The 21273-nt window shown below is 45.1% G+C and overlaps 1 protein-coding gene across 1 annotated transcript in view; it reads left to right on the top strand.

The window, feature by feature from the left end:
• EXOC6B (exocyst complex component 6B) overlaps positions 1-21273 on the top strand; it is a 2452465-nt gene that overhangs the window by 1217351 nt on the left and 1213841 nt on the right. The window contains exon 15 of the mRNA XM_069632299.1: positions 18762-18871. Coding sequence (XP_069488400.1) covers positions 18762-18871 — 110 coding nt within the window. The remainder of the gene's footprint in view (positions 1-18761; positions 18872-21273) is intronic.

The raw sequence follows: 21273 nt of genomic DNA, 5'->3' as shown, positions 1-21273 counted from the left end.
ATTATATTACCGTAGATTGAGCACATTGAGGTTCGAGAGTCATGTATAGTGGGAGAGAGGCCTAAGTTTCAAATGCACACTTAGAAGGGTCCTGTATAGTGGGAGAGAGGCCCAAGCCTCACAATGCAGTTCGGTACAGGAGGACACACCAAGACCTGAGACTCCTGTACAGTGGGACAGAGGCCTAAGTTTCAAATGCAGTTTCAAATGCAGTTTCAAATACAGGGAAGCACACCTAGAAGGGTTCTGTATAGTGGAAGAGAGGCCCAAACCTAACAATGCGGTTCGTACAGGAGGACACACCAAGACCTGAGACTCCTGTACAGTGGGACAGAGGCCTAAGTTTCAAATGCACCTTTAAATGCACTTTCAAATGCACTTTCAAAGTAATTGCAAATGCAGTTCAAGTGCCGTTTCAGATGCAGTATCAAATGAAGTTTTGAATTTTTTGTGGTTGAAAGACCTCGCCACTGGCCCCTCAAACAAGTCTCGGATCTTTGAGCGTTGCCGAAAATCGGTGTTAGCGGGGACGGGCAGGTAGTTATTTGGGCCCACATGATGGTTTTGTCCCAGGAGTCTCCAACAAAGGAGAGCATCTTGCTACTGTACATTTGTGGGTAGTCTCTCTGCCTTGGGTTTCCAAAGTACCCCCTCCAAGCTATCACCCACACCTGTCCTGCCCATTGGTGTCCATAACTTGTCCCGATCTGCCTTCTGCCAGTATCTAATCACTCTTATTTGTGCAGCCAGATAGTATGTGTTAGGCAAGATTGTGTGCAGTACCCTTTGGGTGCACTACAGCAACCTTGACCTCCTGGCAATAGGAACCCAACCTTTGGTAGAAGTCTGTACTACACAGGTTGGTAGTGTGGCTGATCAGCCAGTCTTATCTCAAGAGTGGTCAATGTGAGCAGTATGGTTGTAACACAGAGATTCACAATGATAGTTATTCAAATAAACACTTACACTCAAGGTTTCTTGATTAAACAATTAATAATTTAACAGTCAGTTAAATAAGCCTTCTTCAGAAGGGAGCAAAACGTGTAACAATTATAATATACTTCAAAACACACTCTTAGTTTCTCTAAATCAGATGACTCATTGGGGATAGCACACAGACATGTCCACACCCTCAGGTGACTTAAATAGTTAGGACACTGTGGACATTGATTTATCACTGGTAAATTTAGAGCAATACTGAGTTGGGTGCAAAGGTTAGATATGGGAATAAAACAAAGATTAACAAATAATTCATAAACGGGTAAGTACTTTTTGAACCTTCCAATGTCAAGTAAATGTAACTGTTTCCTGGAGGAGAGGTAAAGGCACAGAGTCAAAGTTAAGAAGAGTCTCTCAGGGAGCCAGGACAGCCAATGTTAGTTGAACAAAGTCTAGGGGAGCTGAAGATCTTCTTTATAGTTTAGTAAAAGTCTCGCACAGTGTTTTTAGAAATGTTTGTCAAAATAAGTTTCTCTTGAAGGGCCACGTGCTGGAAGGCTTTTGAGGGGCAAAGCTGTAAGCAACTCTGCAAGAGCAACCAAGACATGTCTCAACTGAGAGCAAGTAAGGCTACACAACAAGAGGGTAAGTTCTCTTAGACTTCACAGTACCTTTGGTTAGAAGAAATGGTTCCAGCTGGCTTCTGTTCCTGTACAGCTCTGCAGATCCTGGTGTTCCTGGGCCTCAGTCGTGGGGATAAGAGGGAGGATGTCTGGGGACTCCTGCACTGCAATGGGAAGATCGGCGGCAGCAATGGGCAAACTTCAATTCACCGGCACTTGCGTGTTTCAGCTCCTCGCGTCTGACAGCAGATGGCAACACTGCGGTTATCAGACACCACTTCAGACTTTCCTCGCATCTGGGGTCCAGCACTCTGTTGAGGTGGCTCAGGCTTGGTCAGTCCTGCTTCAGAGAAGTCCGGAGGACCTTCTTGGCGCTCGGATCCGACTTAAAAGCAATCCACTCGATTTGGTGTTCGTCTCCCTGGCACTATGGTTCCAGCAGCAGTGGAAGTACAGCCAGCTCAGAGAGGATGCCCAAACAAGTTCACTTTGGAGTTGATTGATCCCACCAACTCACAGAGAGAAGTCGTCTTTGCAGGGCTTTTCTAGTCGAAACAAATTCGGTGCTTCAGCACAGCAGCAGGGCTTCACCGCGCAAACGGTTTCTGTTGCTGTTAGGACAGTTTTTCTGAAGTCCAGTTAAGGGCCTAGTAAAACCATTCAACTGAGGCAGTACAAGACTCCACTCTTAGTATAAGACCGTACCACCTGAGTACATGGTAGCGTAGGCAGAGCAGCCAGGCCTATCTTAGGAGGGAGAGAGGGCAGTAGATACAGTACAAGTGAAAATTGTAATACAAATGATCCAAAGAAACACTGAAACACTATGTATTATAAAAATAAAGGATTTATTTAAATACAAGTAGGCCCAGATAAATCTAGGGGTTAAGTAAATACTGAAACATTATATGAAATCACAATATAAAACACAACACTATACTTGAAAGTACACAGACCCAAGTATAGACCTTATTTGGAACACCTAACAGTAGTTCTAGGGAAGTCAAAACCTTGTTATACACATTTAGTATAGGCTAAGCCTATTCTTTGGGAGTAAAAGTCCAATGGTTACTTTTTAGATTACTTTTGGTAATACAAGGACAGTAGGCCCTTCCAGTTGTACAGTGACTCTTGGAACAAATCACATAAATAGTCAACTGGACAATATACTTTTGGTGAATAGTGAAACACTTATTCTAGGTGCAGTAAAAACCTATAACTACTTTGGTCATAACACACAGTTATACCAGGTGAGTAATACCTATGGATGTAATGTACAATTACAGATGCTTTGGAAATCAGGGAACCCCAGATTGAGATAAGCAATAACTCTTGTAACTTGTTTAGGATGGCACACAGCTAACACAAGGTAAGTAAAACCCACTTACTTTAACTTCACAATGAAGGGGAAAGTAAAACCCAATGTCACACTTTACTGAATAGAGATTCTAGGTAGGCAACAACCTAATGTAGACTTATTAAAGACAGGCTAGCAGCAAGTCAGGGGAAGCAAGACCCAGTTGGGGGACACTCATACAGTTATCCTAACAGGACTAACCTGGTGATACCAACAGTTGGAGGACACTCATACAATTACCCTTCAGGAATAATCTGGTGAAACCAACACATTACTTTTGTAAAGAGGCACAACCTAATCACAGGAGAGTGAAATACCTTCACATCTACTTTCTTTTAGACTGGCAAAACAGTGGCTAAGGAAGTAAAGATGTTAACCATACTTTTAAGAATAGTGCATCACACATCCAAGATCAGTAAGAACTTTTGTAACTGTTCACTCTTAGAATTACAGTTAGCAACCAACTCTTTACAAGTAAGTAAAAACACTTGATTTCTTTTCTAGGCAGAAGTCCCAATCCCTTCAAAGTCTTTTCCCTTAGAGCATGAGTGTTCTCAGTGGCAGAAGGGGGGTCACTAGGACTAGTGACCAACAGGCAGTGTTAGAATAAGTTCTTTAGTAGCAAAAGTCAGAGTTTCCTGAGGAAAACTGGCAAACAAGTGAGTACTTTTACTTCTAGGGTTAGAAGAGGGTCCAGGGGCTTCACAGAAGACACCCCAGCAGGATTCTAGCAGTGGGACTGGGTGTACTGGACAAGGGACCTCCCAATCACAGAAAACACCCCAGGACTACACAGAAATCCCAGCAGGCTTAAGGTAAGTATATACCCAAGCCAACACAGTACCTCAGCAATGAAGAAGAGATTGCAGCAGGAGAACTTCAGGGACTGCAGCCAAATACCCGGTCACTGGATTCCTTGTCCTGGAGACTGAACACAAGACCTCAGAAGGGACTTTGCAGCAGGGATCGATGAAGAAGGCTCTAGGCAAGATTTCACTCGCGGCTGAATGCGGTTCTGCGGGTTTGCGCCATTTCAAGGAGCACAGAAGAAGACAGAAAATCGCGGTTGAATTCTCGTCGTTTAAAAGGTACAGCACTCTTGTGAGGGGACTTTTTGGACTCGATTCGTGTCTCTGGAGATAGACCAAGATGCCCACGAGGTTTCAGCGAGATTCGGAATTCAGAAGACCGCGCACCGCACAGTGGCAGGAGGTCCCAGGGTATTGGGGTATTGCAAGAACGCAAGGTCGCAGCAACCCGTGGGATGGCTCAAAATGCAGGTCGTCTTGAGTCTAGTGGGTCTCACCAGGCTCTGGGTTCAGGTCGATCGGAACGAAGGGCTGCAGCAGGCTCCGGTTACAAAGCAGGCTCTCCGGCCACTGGAAATCTTTCCCGCCGCTTTTCCTTCGTCATCCTCTTCGGTTTTCTGTTCCAGTGGTCGACATGACTTCAGCTTCCAGGTTTCCAGTATTTATCAGGAACTGCAACACAACCTCTGCATTCTCTCCACGCATTTTACAAGAAAGGGGTGTTTGGCTGTCCAATCAGGACAGCCAACCCCCCACTGGGATTTGGCCCAGTTGAAGGAAGACCTAAGACAAAGGAGGGGGAAGTTTGGGACCCCTCCCCCACTTCCTGTGCTTACAGACTGACTGGAGCCTGGGCGGGGTGTCCAGCGGACTCCCGCCAAAGACAAAACTCAAACAAAGGATTTTCCCGCCCTGGATGTCAGGGGAAGGAACAAGAAACACTAAAATGGCAGAAAAAGAAGACGGGGGCCATTTTGGTAAAAATGAGCACCCTTAGGTGCCTTTACTGCAGCTGTGATTACAGCACGCGGTAAAGGTGCACCAAATTAGTAAAAGGTATCACTGCCACCAGCCATTAAAGGTAAGCTTGTCACTGTAACAGAATTGTTACAGTTTAAATGTGAAAGGGGATACATTGTATCTCCCCAGCACTCCACATAAGGTGGGGTGTGCTGGTTTCACAGAAGTAAATGTAAAAGGGATCCAAAGATCCTTTCTACCCTTGGGAACTGTACTTCACTCAAGGTTAGCACAAGAAAGTTAAATGGGGAGCCCCTAGGGCAACCCAGCAACAACAGGCACTTATTGCCAATAAGTTGTTAGACATGATAACTTTAAAAAGACACTATGGAGAGTCTTAACAATGACACCCATAAAAAAAGTTAAAGACAGGTGAGTGTGGAAAAAGGTTCCCACTCACTGAGGTATTAATGGAAAATATCTCACTAGAAAAGCAAAAAGTTCTGGAGTTGAACCAGGCAAGGAAGATTTACCAGCCCTGTGGAAATCTTACCTAACAGTTGCAAAAAGGTTTACATACTTTTTTGCAACAGAAAACACTACAGGTGCATTCCATTACTCTCCACTGTAAGGGAGACATAGTATCACAAGTATGACACTGACCATAGATTCAATTTTAAAACCTTTATTAAATTTCCCGGGTTTGGAAAACCTCCTACTTTGCCCTATAGCTAGGATGGGTGTAGTCTTTACCATCAAATAATAAACAAAACGCAGTCCTAGTCAGCCTCTGTCAAATCAAAGGTGGCCTATACTAACAAAATCTATCTCTTATACAAAACGTGTGTAAAGACAAATTTGTATGCAAAGGAAAATCATTGTCGTTACATAAGGAATAAATGTGGCTGAGTTAGCTCTCCTTCCCACATTAGACAGCACGGATAAAGGTGGTCCCCGTACACAGGAGGACATAATCTGGCTCAGGTTCTCAAAACAAAGGTAGTTAAAAACATGAATCGAGGCCCACTTGTCCTTCCGCGATAACGTTACTTATTCCAGCTTTTAAAAGTTCTTTCAGAGTGCAACAAAGCTCACACAGGTCTCTCTCTGACAGACTCTGACCTTTCAATCACAGCACTTGCAGGGTATCCCTTCCCCAAATTTAATTCACTTTCTTAAGGGGTTCCCTCCCCATAATTTATCACACTTTTGGTCTCCCTCAGTCAGGCGCTGACCTTTTTCTGATGTCAAATACTTTCAAATGTGCAAGGCATTTACAAATAGACGTCTGCAGGACCATTTTGACTTTCCCTTAAGCTCAGACTCCTGTTATTTTCCCCACTGTTTCTTGGTCTGGGTAGTACAGTATCACAAGCACAAATGTTCAACATTCACCTGTTCACTTCCCGTTTGTTCTGGGTTACTCTTGATCGTTGCACATTTGTAGAGTTCATTCACTTTGTTGCTTTATAACAAAATAATTCGCCTTTCACAGAGACGTTCGAGGGGGCTACTTTCTCTTGCTCCACTACTCTGTATCACTGGCTTCAGTTATCAGTAATTAAAAGTTCCCCAAAGGTCTGCCTTCCTTCGCGTCTCAACCACACGAGTGCAGCCTTCAATTGTGAGAGATACTGCTGCACTTTGAATCTTTTCTGAACACACACCGGCCTTTCATGTTGCTCGCCAAACTCATCGGCTGTGTGCATTCCTTTCCTTTCTTGTCTTTACTGTTTAATTTCACAAGTCAAGGTTAATACCACAGGTGTGGCCTCACCTCCCCAACTCTGTTTTTCACCCAGGAGGGTTGGGATTTGGCCTTCTCCACGTATCTTTGACGGCTATTCTGAGACAAACAACCTCCTGCAGGGATTTCCTGGCTTTCTCGATCTTCTCTCTCGTCCCTCTGCTCCAGTATGATAGCCTTTGCCCCTGAAGTTCTGCACCTTCTTGTGTTCCATCTTGTTCAAAATGGTCTCTGTTCCGCCTTTAATCCATGTGGGGAGAGCTAATGGGTATCAGATGTATGCAATTAAAGTCAAGTACCTGACCTGACCTGACCTGACCTGGCCCGATGTCCAATGAAATGTGTAATGGTTAGCCTCTTTGCTCTGTCGACCCTCGTCCTCTGCCCAGTGTATGTGTAGAAAATGAGGGGAAGTTGGGAGGTTGGAGGATTATATAACATAGGATGGATCATGGGTAAGGGAAATGGGGGGGGGGTATTCTGTGTCTTACCATTGGTTGCCTCACCCCCACTCCCTGAAGACCCCAGGGTTTGGATCCAAAGGTGATTGCCGTGCTCTAGCCATCCGAGAGAGAGAGATCCCCGAGAAGCAGCAGGTAAGACACCTTTTGGTTTCTCACACCACCCACCAAATATGATTGGATAAGGCCTCTTCAAAGAAATCCCATCTTTCCCCAATTCTTCCATTTTCACTGGTCAGGCGTATCTTCATTAGTATCTTCAGATCATATTTTAAAACACACTTCTTCTTGGGATTGGTTGTAGTAGGCCCTGATGGTGCATAGTTTAAACATTACTATTGAAAACATAATTAATTGCTAGCCATAACTGGCATAAACCTTTAATCTCAAAGTGTGATTGCACATGATATTGCAGACTTATTTTAGCTAATAGTAGATGGCCTGCTTAACCATTATTTCCCTTGAACTATAGATGGCCATCTCCATTCCACAGACTTCTGGTGTCTTTAAAAAGACCTAAGTTGTGTGGCTAAAAACAACCTCTGATGACCTGGAAAAATACTTATCTGAACAAATGACTCTTCCGCCCCTAAAGTTTTTATACAAAGGACAAGATAAGATCTGTTTACAATTTTTCGAATCTACAGCGCTCCCACTTGATAGCACAAATTCAAACTCCTAAATAGCTTTAGCCGTTTAGCTTACACGTGTTTTCCTACTGACCAGAATAAACAAACTCCTTTGGTCACGCTCTCAAACATCAGGAGATTATATCTACTGTCTGAGACTTATTGGACCATAACCTCAAGGCGATTTCTGCAGATGGCGACTGCAAAAGGTTGGTATTACTCATTTACCTGCCTTCTGTGTTTGAAAACCTGTTTAGAAGTGCATTTTACAAGACAGCCCTAACCACCATGATGCCACTTGTCCAGCTCATATAATGCAGTCATGCTAGTGGCATGCGCTGCATGTTTGCTGCCAGGTGAAGATATTGAACATGAAACAAATGTTTTTTTACTGTCCATACAAAGAATGTTTGGATGAAAAGCAAATTGCCTATTTTTAAAATCTGATTTTACTTGCCTAAAGAATATGCCACTAGGGAGTGAAAACTACTTTAAATGCCCTAAAAATCCTTTTTCTCCCAACCTTATAATGAAGTAAAATACCCTTACCTCAAATTATATGGAACATGTTGCTTGCAGCACCCAAAAATGTTGCTTCTCAGTAGCTCATTTCCTTTCTGCACCCTGCTTGGAGGAATTACAGGAATAAGACCGCAATTGCAGGATAGTACGACGATGCAGATCGCAGGAAAGCTTGCCATTAGCCTGCCACCTGCATTCTATCATAAAAGATGACTGCATTGGTTTTCCCTGTGTAGGGCACATGGGAGGTGATGGCTAAGGCAAGCTTGAAGATTAGGTAGCCACTAACATGGCAATAATACTTATGCCATAATCTGCATCAGTAACTATCTACCAGTCCACCTGCACTATCTTTAATATGTACATCTCCAAAACTCCATGTCTGGGATCAAGTGAAGTGTTTGTGGAGGGGGTTTTCAAGGCTACAGACAAGGGGCCCCTAGTCTGCCTTGTAAGAACCATTCTAACTGTTGCTGTAATCAACAGCAACAACTACTCACTGGTGCGCACGATCTGCATGTGTTTGCAGTAATGGAAGCAAGATTGATGGGTGCGAAGACCGTGAGGAGAGATAAGTGACTGCAGTTGATGTGCTTCACGTAGGTCAACAAGCTCTCTCAGGGAGCAGGGATCTGTCATTGGGCCATAGTTACCAAGGAAAGAGACACTGTGAAAGATTTTCTTGAAAAAGCAAAAAATAAAGCTTGTTTCTGTGGAGAGCCTGAGTGCCAGAAAACTAAGCAGGTCTAACCCCCTATCAAGCCTATGCTATTGCTGCTAATATCAGCAGTAACAACCATCGTTCTAATGAATTCCTTCTTCCCACAGATTCTTCCTCTGATAGTTCTCTCCACAGCACAGCTGTTTTTGGAAACTTTGCACCGACAGGGGATGTAGCACGTCTCCGCGTCTGCACTGTCCGGCGGCTCCATGTGCTCGGCGCCAGGCATGACATCTGGGCCAATATTTGAGGCACAATACCCAGTTACATCAGTCCCTCTTTGCTGCACACTGTTTGCTTCCAGAACATGCCGTCTGAATGTTTAGATTTGACATCGCCATGCTCAGCTCTGGGAATGCCTCTTGTTCAACCCGTGCACAGACTGTGGCCGGGAAATATTTGTTTCTTCTGCCAGGTGCTGCCGGCTTTGGCCTTGGTGCCTTTGGTTCAAGTGGCGCTGACGGGGATCGACTGTCTTCTGCAACCTGTACAGTTCCCACTGTGAACCTGGTCAAGAAGAGGGAGGAAGAGCATCATGCCCCTCCTCCTCTTCTCTCGCCTTTCTTACTCCAAGCTGCTCCTCCAACCACCTCGAAAACACTTCTTGTCACAACACCCACACATCCTAGAGGAATCCATCCCTTACTATAGGGCTCTGGTGCTGCCTCACACTGGCCAGCTGGCATCAAGTGTGTGTGTGTGTGTGTGTGTTTTTATGTGTGATAGGCTTGCCCCTCTTATTTCCTTTCTCTCAGCAGGATCTGACCCTCCTTACTGTTCTGCAGTGTGATCTGATATGGACTTGCACTACCATTTTGGATTTTTCGTGTGTACTTTGTGAGAATTCTGGAGGTGTCTCCCTAGCTAGTCCCTGGGGATCTGTCAATCAGGTGGCCAGGACATGGCCATCGCTATTGGACACAGTTCCTGGGGGTGGACCGGCAAGCGAGAATCAATTGGATGGGGGGTCCTTGGACACTGACCAGTGAGACGCGGTGTCCCCCTTCTTTAAACACCTTATCCCCATGCTACCACATAGGATATTCCAAAACACTGTCCCCAACCCCCACTTTTCCCACACAAACACTTTCGAAACAACACAGAAGACAACAGCCTAACACCAGGGCCGTTTGCCTGACCATTGTACTGGGACATGTCAGGTAAACTCAGGCAATTGACCAGAATCACACACACCTGACAGCCCTTCCCTTTCCCCACAGGGATAAAAGGTGGAGCACAAGAGCACAGGAGGAGCAAGCCAGACTGCACAACGTAAGAGTCAACTTAGCACGGCAGTTCTAGAGTTGGAGAAAGATGGCACAGACCGAGAGTGTGACCAGGAGAGAATTGACCTTGCCCTTTCTGACCAAGGCCGTGAAACCTCCGCAAACGGAAGAATAAGTCCATGAACAATAGCCAGCGTGTGCTGTAGCAGATGTCAATGTTACGTGAGACACTCCTCCGCTGATAACCAAGCTGGGGAGAGATGCTGGTCTCTGTAGTACCAACCTTGACTCGAAGAATAAAGAAAGCCTAGTGAATCATAGTCGAGGGGACTGTCGATAAGAAGTCGAACTGTGTTGAATGGAAAATAGCTAACTGCTAATGTAAACTTTGAAAAACTATTGATGAAAGAGAGGGAAAATTAACAAAAGAGGAATACAGCACCACGTGGGTGCTCACGCAGGAAACTCTGGCCGATTACCCGATGATCGAAACTACCGTAACCAGAAGACCTTGGGAAGAGGCAAAAAGAGGTCAAAGTGGTCATACAGGGGTCTTGTAAAATCCTCTGTACCGTCGACAGTCTTTGACCAGCAGATGATTGGAAAACTGGGGGAAATGAATCCCGCTTGGTGAAATAAGCGAATGAACAGTGGGTTGTAAAGATTGGCAAGAGTGAATCCAATCGAGAGAAATTCACACTGTATGGTTTAAAAAGACATTAAGATGTGTGAAAGCAAGACAAGTGGAAGTGAAGTGCCCCCCTCCCTCCATCCTCCTTGTCATGTGGGGTCTGAGCCCGACCGAGGGAGATCCAGGGGTGGAAAGTCATCACCCAAAGTTCATTGAAGAAGGAATTGTTTAGTTGATGTATTGAATACGACTTGTGAGGGGTCTGCACCTAGAAGAGGAGGTCCCAGGGGTGAAGCCATCCCCTAAAGTATTTGAGGAACAGGACTTTGCGTTTGTTTAGAACATAGGGCCCTCTAAGGCAAGAGACTTTTATGGAAAAAGAGACTTGACCATTGAAGAACCTGACACGGAACTGTTGGCTCGTGCTGAGAAGCCTCGAGCGTGTGCTGTGCTTCAAAGTCCCATCTTGTCTGTGCTATAAACATGGGGAAGGCAGACCTTAAGGCAATCACATCCTGACTTACTATTTATGAACATTTATTTTCTTTGTGAAAACTCTATCCCATATTCCTTCTTTAACTAGTTGTAAGTAATTGGCAATATTTTTTTTTTTAGAATATGTCTTTTTATAATGACAAGACTTCACAAGCACTGCCTTATTTTTCATTTGATGGTCAACGCTTTCCTCCCATCTTAGGTTTAAGTTAGGTGTTTTTCCACACTGCATTTACAGTTTAATAAACCCCCTTGAACTGTCATCATTTGTGTCTGTCTTTACTGTTGTCACCATGAGTTCCTTACAACATACCCAGAAAGAAGAGATTGTGTCGGACCAACTTGCACCGCAAAGCCGCAGTCACTCCAGCTCATGCTGCTTCTGAACTGATTTCCTTCCTCCCACCAATGCCTCATCTATTAGGCGTTTGAAATAGATGGTAATAGACATTTCCCCTTAGCGCAGGGACCACACCAGTCCACCCTAACCTTGTGTGATGAGATAATGTAATTATAATTAATAACTTTCTGGCTGCTTCTGCAGAGGACACAATATATGCTCGACTAACTCCCAGTCTCTTTAAGGGGCAGCAGGTATACATGTACTATATTTAAACATTGCATTGGGTTTCCATTATTATTGAGATTGACAGCAATATTCTCTGCGCCATGCTCTTACAATCCCTGAAGCTAAGATCTCATGGGGCTGCGTTGTTTGTTTCTGAGAATTCGCGGAAGGGAAGCCACTGTGTGTCGATATGCGCGTGGGACTCGGGTAATGCTGCAGTGAGGCTCTCCTTCTCATAGATTTCCTTGGCTTTATGGAGTCACTTATACTTCAGTGAATCCTTAAATGAAATGCATTTAAAGGTTCCACTTGTGATGCCCTGCTCCATGTTAGTTAGTGGCATAGAAGGTAGCCAAGGATCCATGCCACACTGCCCCCAACCCCAGCATCCACCTCATTGGTTCAACACGGTCCTTCTTAGCAGCAATATTTATAATAATATTTCACTGACAATATTTTTACTTGTGTTAATTTGCTAGCTCCAAGATTCCCAGACATCCCCAGTGCATGTTTAATTTAAATTAACCACTCCCTTGTCTAATTAGTATCGCTGAGACGCCAAGCATTTTATGCAGAAAAGATACCACAGTCATTGACTAACAAACCATTGAAAGCTTGTTTCACAAGTGCTTAAGGCTGCTTTTACCAGAAATCTATCATGAACATGGACAGAGCTGTCCTTGAGCATTTCTTTGCTAGCAATACATTTTTTTTAAAATATATTTTTATTCTTACGATCAACAGATCCACAGCAACTACATTACATTATCTTCTTTCTCTCAACATGAGGCAAATGTATGATCAAATTTTGTAACTTAAACATCATATCCTCACCCCTCTCAGCCCCCCCTTCCCCTCCTAACCTTGAGTTTGTTGGGTTGAGAAGAGAGACCGTAAGCTTTTTGACCACACACCTACAGCATGAGAGAACCTGACAGGGTGCATGCCTACTTCCTGTTGACTCTATCACTCCACAGTGAATTAGCTGATTGAAGCAAAAGGATGGGGTATTAGATGTATGGGTGTCGCTGATTATCACTCGGGGGCCATCTCTCAATGGCTGGGGTTCTCTGCACCATGCTCTTACAATCCCTGGAGCTAAGATCTCATGGGGCTGCGTTGTTTGTTTCTGAGAATTCGCAGAAGGGAAGCCACTGTGTGTGGATATGCGCGTGGGACTCGGGTAATGCTGCAGTGAGGCTCTCCTTCTCATAGATTTCCTTGGCTTTACACAGCCATTTTATCGTTGCTGGAAGATTGCTACCCTTCCACCTTACCGTGACACGCACATGCACTGCTAGCCACACATTTCTCGGCAAGTGGGGGAGAACTGTGTATTCTCCATCCCCCTGTTCGACCCCAAACAGTATCAGTAGTGGGGTGAGCTCTCTATCAATTCTCGTGAATCCAACCCAGGATCTCCTTCCAAAAGAATTGCATACTGGGACAGTCCCACCACTGGGGCCAATATGTGCTGATCTGTCCGCATCCGCGCCAGCAGTAGAGGCTGATACCTTCATAAATCTTCGCTAGGCGCTGGGGAGTCAAGTGCCAATGCGTGAATAACCTGCAATTATGCATCTTGTATTGGACCGCTATTGATGACCTCCAGACTGCTCTAAATATTGCTGCCTATCCCTCTTGATTGTTCTCACACCTCAGCTCTCTTTCCTTTGTAGGGGGTGAGGGGGTTGGCAGGTGAACCCTTTCTATGAGAGCCCGGTACATTTTAGCAATAGGCCCTTTAGTCCGTGTATGGGTGTTAGTGATGTTCTCGAAGATTGTTAGGGTGCGTTGCAGCTGTGCCTTCCACTGTGGATCTGTGAGGACCCCCTTCAGTTGCAGGTATGGAAGAGGCTTAATTGTCAGGCCCTGTTGTGCGATTTCTAGCTCCTCCCTGGACAGTGAGAGCACCCTCCCTCCACATGTGGCCCGCTCAGACTAAACCCTGTTCGTACTGGGGTTGGAAGTGGATTGGATCTGTAATGAGGTCTCTAATCGGGGGAGGAGGGGCACATATACAACTAAGGGATGGGCCAGGTCATGACTCTGCTCATGCTCGCACTTTTCTTTTCCAAATCGTACACAAAACACACACAACTGGTTGCTTTCGCACCTTGCGTGGAAGGGATTTCACGGGGGCCCAAAGCCATTCTCCCAGGGTGACCGGGACAAAGCATCCGTTCTCCAGGTGGACTCACGGTTTGCTCTTGGATTCTTGTAAGTGGTCCACTAATATTTGCAGCTGTGCTGCTCAGTAATATTCATGGAGGTCTGGGAATGCCATACCTCCCTTTTCCTTAGGGAGGATCAGGGTGTCATATGCGATCCAAGGCCTCTTCCGCTACCACAGGAACGCTAACAAAGTGTTTCTGACTTCGGTGAGAAAGGAATCTGGGAGAGAAACCAGAAGAGACTGGAACAGATGAGGAGCTGCGATAACACGTTCATTTTAATAGCTGTGAATCTCCCTGCCCAGGAAAGCTTTAATTTGGCCCAATTCCCCATGTCCTGTTTTATTTCTATCCATAGCGGTTTGTAGTTCGCCTGAAACAGATATTTAAGTTGTTTTGTAATGGTGAACCCACGGTAACGCAAGCTGTCTTTTAGACCTCACATCGCTGGATTCGAGTCTGTGTGAGTGTGCTCGAGCTTCAGTGGTAGAGCAACAGTTTTATTTCTATTTATGCAAAAACCCTGAGTGAGCGCCGTAATCTTCAATGCTGGCGAGAGGCGCTGGGATGGACTGCGACTGGTGTGTCACATAGACCAGCACTTCATCTGCGAACGGGGCTAGTTTATACTCTTTCCCATACTTATTGAGGCCTATTATTGAATTGTCATTTCGGATGATGTGGGCTAGGGGCTCCATTACCAGGGCAAAGACCAGCAGCGAGAGGGGGCAGCCCTGCCTGGTTCCTCTCGTAAGAGCAAAGGGGGGAGATGCCACTCCATTGACCACTACTCTGGCCTTGTTAAAGAGTGCTTGCGCCCCCTGTATCCAACCGGGCCCTAGGTTGGCTTTTTTCAGGACCTGGAACATAAATTGCCACTCCACTAGGTCAAAAGCTTTTTCCGCAGCAACCGCGATCAGGGTGGGATTCACGTCTCTGGAGTCAGTGGATGCCATCACATCTAAGGTTTTGCTGACATTGTCCATTCCTTGCCTCTCTTTCACATACCCCACTTGATCGCTATGCATCAGAAGCAGCATGATCTTGCTTAGCCTGTTGGCTAGGATGCTTGCGTATATCTTTGCATCAACATTCAATAATGAGGTTGGCCTGTACGAGCTGCTCTCGAGTCTGTCCCTCCCCTGCTTGGGTATCACTATAATTCTTGCCTCAGTGAAAAAGGGAGGGGCCTGTCCAGTGATCGGTGATAATCATGTCGTTGAACAAGAGAGACAAGAAGGGTGTTAGGGCGCCTCTGAATCTTTTATAGTAGTCCGGGTCGAAGCCATCCTGACCTGGGGCTGATCTCACTTTCAAGTTGGAGATGGCAAGGTCCACCTCCTCTGCTGTTATGGGGGTGTTCAACCCATCACTGTCTGAGGTCTGCAATGGGGAGGATGGGACATAAAATCAGCTATACTCTCAAGGGAGGACACAGTCTGATGGATATAGCTGCTTATAAAACTGTGCAAAACGCACTGTTTCTTTCAGGTCGTCTAGGGTGGCTCCCGACTGAGACCTAATCTTGTCGACTGCTCTTTTTGCTCTTTGGTTTTGCAGTCTGGCCGCTAGTAGGGTATGGGCCTTATCTCCTTTTTTGTAGTGTCTCTGTTTTACATTTCTAACATGAGCAATGGCCCTTCCCTGCCAGACATGTTTCATTTCATGCCTAAAATCTCTGATCTCCGCTAAAGTTTCGACTGTCTTCCCCTCCCCTTTCTCTAGGGCTGATTCCTTCCCCCTTATTTCCCTCTTCAACTGGGTTTCTCTGAGCAGATTGGTCCTCTTCACTGATGCCCCCTGCGCCATGATAAGGACCCTTATTGTGGCTTTCACTGCTTCCCACACGTGAGAGCTCGCCCGTGTCGTTTCGTGTGAAAGACTCCTGGATCTCTGTGTCTAATGACTCCCTAAAGAGACTATCCTTAAAAAGCATGTCATTGCATTGCCATCGTTTGTCAACTATCCTGCTTGAGCCCAGGTCTAACCCGATTACCACCATGTCATGGTCCGACCACCCCATTACCTCAATGAAGGAGCTTCTTATGTGGTGTTCAAGTTCCCCTTCTAGAAATATGTACTCTATCCTGGAAAAAGTGTTGTGCAGGGGCCCCAGTGGGTAGCAGGTATATGCTTTTTGTTGCGGGTGTTGGGCACTCCAGGAGTCAACCAGAAAATATTCTTATTAGACTCTGGAAACGTTCCCTTGTCCCTGGGGGGCAGTCCAATGCTGGGTTCATCACCAAATTGAAATCACCCCCACAAATCAGGGCTCCTGTCCTCTCACTGTCCAATAAAACAAAGAGATCCCTACTGTGTGCTAATTGCTACGTATTGGGAGCATATGTCGAGCACAAGGTGACTTCCCTCGATCTGATGGTCACGTGTATTTTTGTATTTTTTTGTATTTGTTTATTTGTATCGCGTGCCGAACCCAGGGGTAACTGGGCGCTTGAGAATATATATATACAATAAGATAGCTACTGTTCTGGTCTCTGTGCGTTTGTGATATCTGCAGCCCCAGTGAGGCGCGGTACAGGATCCTCACTCCTGCTTTCTTTTCGGGCCCAGATGGCTCTCCCCAGTTGCCTGCCCTTTGGGGTGAATTCCTTGTTTCGTTTATATTTAGTTTCCCGTACAAACAAATAACATTTTTAGCTTAGCTTGTTGGAACGCCTTCACCAGCGTTTATCTTTTCCCTCGATCCTGTAAAACTCCTCCAGCCCCGCCACTCTGTTTCCCTGAAAAAAGAAAAATACCAAAGAGGAGAAAAAAAAGAGAACCTCTTAATATTGGAGATGCCCAAGAAAATAAAACAGGGCCACACAACGGGTGTCTCTCCTGATGACCCAATGAACATAAAACATCAACATTTCAACCAGTAACCAGCATGTTAACATTAGGACTGCTTGGTGCTTCGCCCAGCAAACAGTGTGGGGTGAGCCATGGGGGCGGGTACTCTGTGTCGATCTTGCAGTCGACCGTCTTTTGTTTTGGGACACTGGTCGGATCCAGGTCCTGTCAGCATCGGCGGGATACGCCCCACTCCTTACCATGGCCCACCCTCATTAAACAATCTCTGGGACGAGTCCTCTGTGGTCAGGGGGTGTTGAGCTTCTTATACTTTCTTGTTCCTTTTGATCGTCATCTCTTCGGCAAGGGTCTTCCGGTTTCTTAGTGGGTTCTGAAGACATTTCCTCGGCTGACCCTTCTTTTTCTTTCAGGGCTTGCAGCACACTGGTTGCATCCTCCCCTGAGACCACCCTGTATTCTTGGTTGGCATGCTCAAACAGGAGCGCAAAGGGAAGCCCATCTATATCTTGTACTATGTTCTCGCAAACAAAGAGTTTAAGGGAGGAACGTCTCTTCTCTGGACGAGTGTGGTGGCCGACAGATCTTAGTATATTCTGACTCTCGAGTTCTCAAAGTCTATGAACTCTCTCGTTCTGGCCTTCTACACTATTTCGACTTTGTGCCTATAATGGTGGCATGTGGCTAGAACTGATCTTGAGCCGCCTGGGGGGGGCACCTGCTAGATGAACTCTCTCTAGCTCTGGTGTCGGGGGTTGGGAAGAGTGATCCGGCCCATGCTTTCACCCTTCTTTCCAAGTTCACTGGCATCTCAATGGGGTATTCCCCATTGTGCCACTTGACCGGCTTTAGTTCTCCCTCTGCCAGGCAATGTGTGGGTCCCCACACTATAGCTTGTCCCAGTTGCACGGCGCTCAGTCCGTGGCTCTAGAGCAGCCCTCTGTTGCGCCCACGCCGTTACCATGTGGCTTTCTCTGCCGGGCGCTTCCACCTGTTGCTCGCTCTCCAGCTGCACCTGGGGGGAGGGCACTCTTTCAGTCCTGCTCGCTCTTTGTTACACCGGCACCGATTTTCTTCAGTACTTGTCTCACAGCCTGCCGACTCCTTCCCACGGTGAAACGCTGTATTAAAACTGCTGGCGGGCTGGGCTATCTGCTAGTTTTCTCACACTCGTGGGTCATCGGGGAGGCGAACTCTCAGGCGGCCCTTTCACCTGCGCCCCTAGGTGGTCTCCCCTAACAGTACATTTTAGCCAATCCCTCGGTATTTGTTTCAGTTGGTGGCTCACTGTGATTGAGGCTGATGGAGAACATCAACGCTTTGCTGATGAATTAAGTCTGTAAATTAGCACCCACAACATTACGGGTTTTTTCCTCATGTCTTTGGCCATTCCACATTAGGGGTTGTGTAGACATGTTCCAGAGGATAGTTGGGTCACCTGAAATTGTAAGTCCATTTAGCTCGAAGTTGAAGTGGCATTGATGCATGCTCACCTTGAAATTAGCAAATAAATACTAGCATAAACCTGTATACCAAATGTAGTGATTTTTTAGAAGTTGTGAGACTGACTGTCCTCTGATTGCTAGTTGCAGTTTATCATGCAAGTGTTATTTGCATGTACTAGAAAATGAAAGCTGCTTGACCTGAGTCACAGGAGAATCACTAGTCTGGAATGGCAAAAGTCCACCGCTAATTCCTAGCATGTCTCGGTGCGATGTGGTCTGCAGTTGGATACAAAATGGAGTTAAAAGGACTAGTTTTCTGTTGCCTTAAAGAAATGTGTTTTTATATACTTTATTATGTTGTTTGTTTATATTTTGAGGGCTGTGGCAGGAAGCCTTCTTTGCATGTATCTACACATGATAACTATTTCCTCCATTATGCATGTGAACATAAAGTGTAAAGAGCCTCACACTTGTGTTTCAGTTTTTGCACCTATTGTGCATGCTGACTTTATTACCACGAAGTGCAGCATTGCCAGTGCTGCAAAGCTGCCACTCTTCGAGTTTTTCAGGGTTTAGTTTTTAAGGAAATATTGTGCTTGTACTTTTTGTTGACAATGTATTTGTTGTCTTCTGTCTATTACAGCAGCCGTTCCCGAAGAAGTTTCCTTTTTCCGAGTTTGTGCCCAAAGTTTACAATCAAATTAAAGAATTTATTTATGCCTGTCTTAAATTCTCAGAAGATCTTCATTTGAGGTAAAATACACACAATAATTGGTCTCACATTGTGGTTTTAGCTTTCAGAATTTTCGTTTAGCTTTGTGTATACCATCTTGTGCAGGTTGTTCATGGGATCACTACAAGAGCTTTTGACTTGGATCATTGTCAGTCGTACCTCATGGAAAAACTAAGCCTCTGATTATTGTTGCACAAGGAAATTGGTGTTTACCTTTTCAAAATTCTTTTCTGTGAGTTACAGTCTCTGAGAAAATACTAAGGATACATAGTATTTGTTCAGAGACTATAATCTACAGAATAGAATTGTATACTTCTATGTAGTGGTATAAATTTCACACTAATCACAAGATGTAAAATATGATCTTTTTCTGCGCAACACAAAGCATATATAACCTCTCACTATTAGGCTTTTGAGATGTTCTGCGTTTTTTGGGACAGTCGACTGGTAAGAATTTTTCACCAAGACCTAGTGAGATTTGTACCTTTCCTTATTTTAGAATTTGAATTCTGTTTATGAAATCTATTCTTCTCTTTCACGAATATTGCGTTATATAATTTGTGAAATGAAGTGAGTACTTTATTTACTGATTTTATTGGAAATTTCTAAAATGTCCCTTTTTTCTTTTTGTAAATTGTAATATTTTATATGTGAAAGGTTTGTTGAAATAAAAACAAATCACAATAACAAAATATAAGCATTACCACTTTGTTAAGCTTATAGGCAGCAGGCTGTTTCGCTGTATATTTGTAAATTGTTTTGTCACAGAAAAGACTATATCATTTTTATAATGGGTTGCAAAAACTGTAATTGATTCAAGTACATGTGATACAAAGTGTTTTGTTACAGGTTTATCCTCTTTGTAAAAAGCAGTAAATCATTTATTTAGTAATTAGGTAAACACTAATTTCCTTGTACGACATGTTCTGCATTTACATGTCCTTCCCGTCATCCATGGGTATTGGGATAGCCAACCTTCCTAAAAATAAATCCAATTGCTTGCCTTTACAATACTCCTGAAAGCATGTTTCATGCATACATGTAAGCGTTGATAAAACTGTTTAACAATCTTTCGGATTTTATTCCACTTGTTTTGTCAAGTGGCAGTGGGGGCCTTATATAAGCACATCAAACGTTGTGAGGCACTATGCAACAATCACAATAAAAGCATACAGGGTGGTTGCTAAAGAAAGGAGGAATGCAGCATTTTAGGTGATTGTTTTCAGAAGAGAAACTTGGGGTAAGATGTATAGTGCAGGATGTGAGAGATTCTCCGGTAAGGTGCACTTTGAGCATTTTCCTGAATTCCAGGTAGAACAGGGACCGGCTAATGCCAGTGGGTGATATCCTTCCAGAGTGTGCTAACCTAGATTGAGAAGGCTTACCTCTGTATGTTTTTTTAAAAATTACATTCCGAATTTCAAACTTGGGTATGGCTTGCTGCTGGTTGTTCCCAGAAGCATTGGTGACTCAGTTCTCAGCAAGATAATTGGGCTTTTTAGCGAGTAATAATTTGTAAATGATGTAATACATAAAGAATACGTTGAGGTAGGGTAGGAGTATATTAATCCCCTAGAAGCTATTTTAATTGTAATAGTTCTAACACATTTCACATTAATACAGCAAAAGACTGTACGCTTGCGTCCCATCACTCCATACTGCATGGGCGTCCCTCACTAGGGATGGGAGACAGAATCTTTTTCACCACAAAAATCTTCTTCCCCTTTAAATGTACAAGCGTGTGGGGGTGTGGCCCTGGGAGATGCCCGTCACTCACTCTGCGCACTAGCGCCACTCGCCAGTCCCCTTTTCCACGTCGATGGGAATGAGCCGATTTTCACCAGCGCTCCTGGGTTTGGTTTCGGCCTTGTAATACCACACACTCTTCCCCGGATACTTTCTTCTGTCTTTTTGTCTTCTTTTTATCAATCAGGTACTCGTTCCTCTGGCACCACGCTCCTCCCCGGCGCATGTTGACTTCAGCAGGTGGCCAGCCTGCGAGGGGCTCTTACCCACGTCCGATCCCCATGCTCTTTGCCTCCATTCTCTTGGCCCTGACCACGGCTGGGAAGGTTTTACTGTGTGCAACGCGCTTTCACCGCACACTCTCACGAACAGACTAGCCCGGTGGAGGAAGCCATTCGTGAAGTCGCCTCCAAAGGACTTAAAGGACTTTGTCAGACATAGGTCAAGGCCCAAGGTAGGGACGCTTTTTTCTAGAGCACCCCGCAAGAGCGACTCCTTCCCAAGCAAACGCCTGAGCGGGAGGAATTCCTCGAGGCTAGTTCAGCTTCCGGCTGCCAGGCCAAGGGGTCATCAGATCCTTCTGGAAACCGTGCTGAGAGACTGCAAGGTTCTGTTACTGGTTATACACCCGAGGGGCTACCCCATAGTACTGGCCAGATGTCTCAGGGTGTCAGTC

The sequence above is a fragment of the Ambystoma mexicanum genome, chromosome 6q (genome assembly GCF_040938575.1).
Source record: "Ambystoma mexicanum isolate Mex_15411 chromosome 6q, UKY_AmexF1_1, whole genome shotgun sequence".
Classification (NCBI taxonomy): Eukaryota; Metazoa; Chordata; class Amphibia; order Caudata; family Ambystomatidae; genus Ambystoma; species Ambystoma mexicanum.
This window is presented reverse-complemented; position numbering and strand designations above follow the sequence as displayed.